The sequence below is a fragment of the Perkinsus marinus genome, assembly GCF_000006405.1.
Source record: "Perkinsus marinus ATCC 50983 genomic scaffold scf_1104296953852, whole genome shotgun sequence".
In the NCBI taxonomy this organism is placed as follows: domain Eukaryota; phylum Perkinsozoa; order Perkinsida; family Perkinsidae; genus Perkinsus; species Perkinsus marinus.
The window spans coordinates 1-1,369 of record NW_003208338.1 but is presented as its reverse complement, the minus strand read 5'-3'; the positions used below and the strand labels follow the sequence as shown (position 1 = coordinate 1,369).

The window sequence follows — 1,369 nt, the reverse complement described above, 5'->3', positions numbered from 1 at the left end:
TAATCATAATAATAATCGTTATCATCACAGTTTAGGTATGTAGTAGATAATTTGAGAGCGCAGACTATTATATCTTTGTATAGTAAATCTTGCTCTTATCGGGCTCTATGTGGTAAAGAGTTCTTCAGCCAGTATCCCCGTGAAGGGAGATACGCTATAACTACGATAACCTGAATAAGTAGTGTAGTGGGAGAAGAAGGTTATATTACATACCAGAAGAATGACCGATGTTGTTGGGAAGACTCTTTGATCTGAGTATATAGCGCCAATCTTATCTACACCCCAGAGATCGATACCATAAACCAAGGTAGAACCTATGCTCCTATACCCCTTGTAGTTACATACTGCTATGACGTGGTATCTGATGATGAGCATGGGTATGATAATGATGATGATGAGATAACGAGTGATCTCATTACTCAGTAAGCTGGAAATGATGGTATACAATAGCAGGTATTTGGGAATCATACGCGGCCTTACCAATACCTAGGAGAATAGTTAGACCAAATATCATGAAGAATTCCCATGGGGTGGGATCTCTGTTTTTAATCCATTTATCAGGAGTTGAAGGATCCTGAGGAGATGCAGTAATTATGATACTTTGATCCTGTGATGAGGGGACTAGCGATAGCACCTGTCTGAAGTTTTCAACTATGCCTCTATTACTGTAGAAGAGGGCAATCCGAAGAACGAAAAAGATAGTGAGAATAGCAGCTCCAATGAGGATGGCCTGTGATGTGATAAGTAGTAAGATAAGTAGTAAAGGTAGTGGATACGTTATTACTATTCGACGTTTGAGGTATCCCTTATATATGAGCAAACCGTATACCCAAGATGACAGGCCTTGTGTGAAGAATAGAATTCCGACGAGGAATGGTATGACCCTCTGGCCTAGATATGGAGTTGCTACGAAGGTAGAGAATTCTCCGTAGAAATATGCATCCACCTAAAAAAAATAATAAAACAGAGATAATGGGACAACGATAACTGACCATGCCTCCAGCTACAATGCTAGGTATTATCACTAACAATTGCTTGTGTGTTAGAACTAATTTCATAGTCTTCAGTGGTGATACTAGCGGTGGAGGTGTACCTCGAGTGATAGTTACAGCAATGGATAGTATATGATCAGGGCGTACCTGGTATTACATCGCTCCTCGGACACGGTGGTACCATATTGAATATGAATACAGCAGCTAAGGGGAAGAGTGCCAATAGCCAACAGAAGATCATTCTTCGCCTGAGTGATAAGAGATACAATCTTTATACAACAGCTGTTGATGATGCCTCCTTTGCTCACTCATTAAGCGTGGTACTGACAGTAACGTTGGGTAAAACTAATGAACCCAGAATTAGAATCATGACTCCC

The 1,369-nt window shown here is 40.5% G+C and overlaps 1 protein-coding gene across 1 annotated transcript; it reads right to left on the bottom strand.

Moving 5' to 3' along the window:
• Positions 1-124: 124 nt before the first annotated feature.
• Positions 125-1,088, bottom strand: Pmar_PMAR027003 (hypothetical protein; the record flags this gene model as incomplete). The annotated part of the gene is made up of 6 exons (XM_002776211.1): positions 125-170; positions 214-361; positions 420-574; positions 635-730; positions 785-946; positions 993-1,088. Coding segments are annotated over 6 exons (703 nt in total), but the record flags the coding sequence as incomplete, so codon positions are not given.
• Positions 1,089-1,369: the final 281 nt, after the last annotated feature.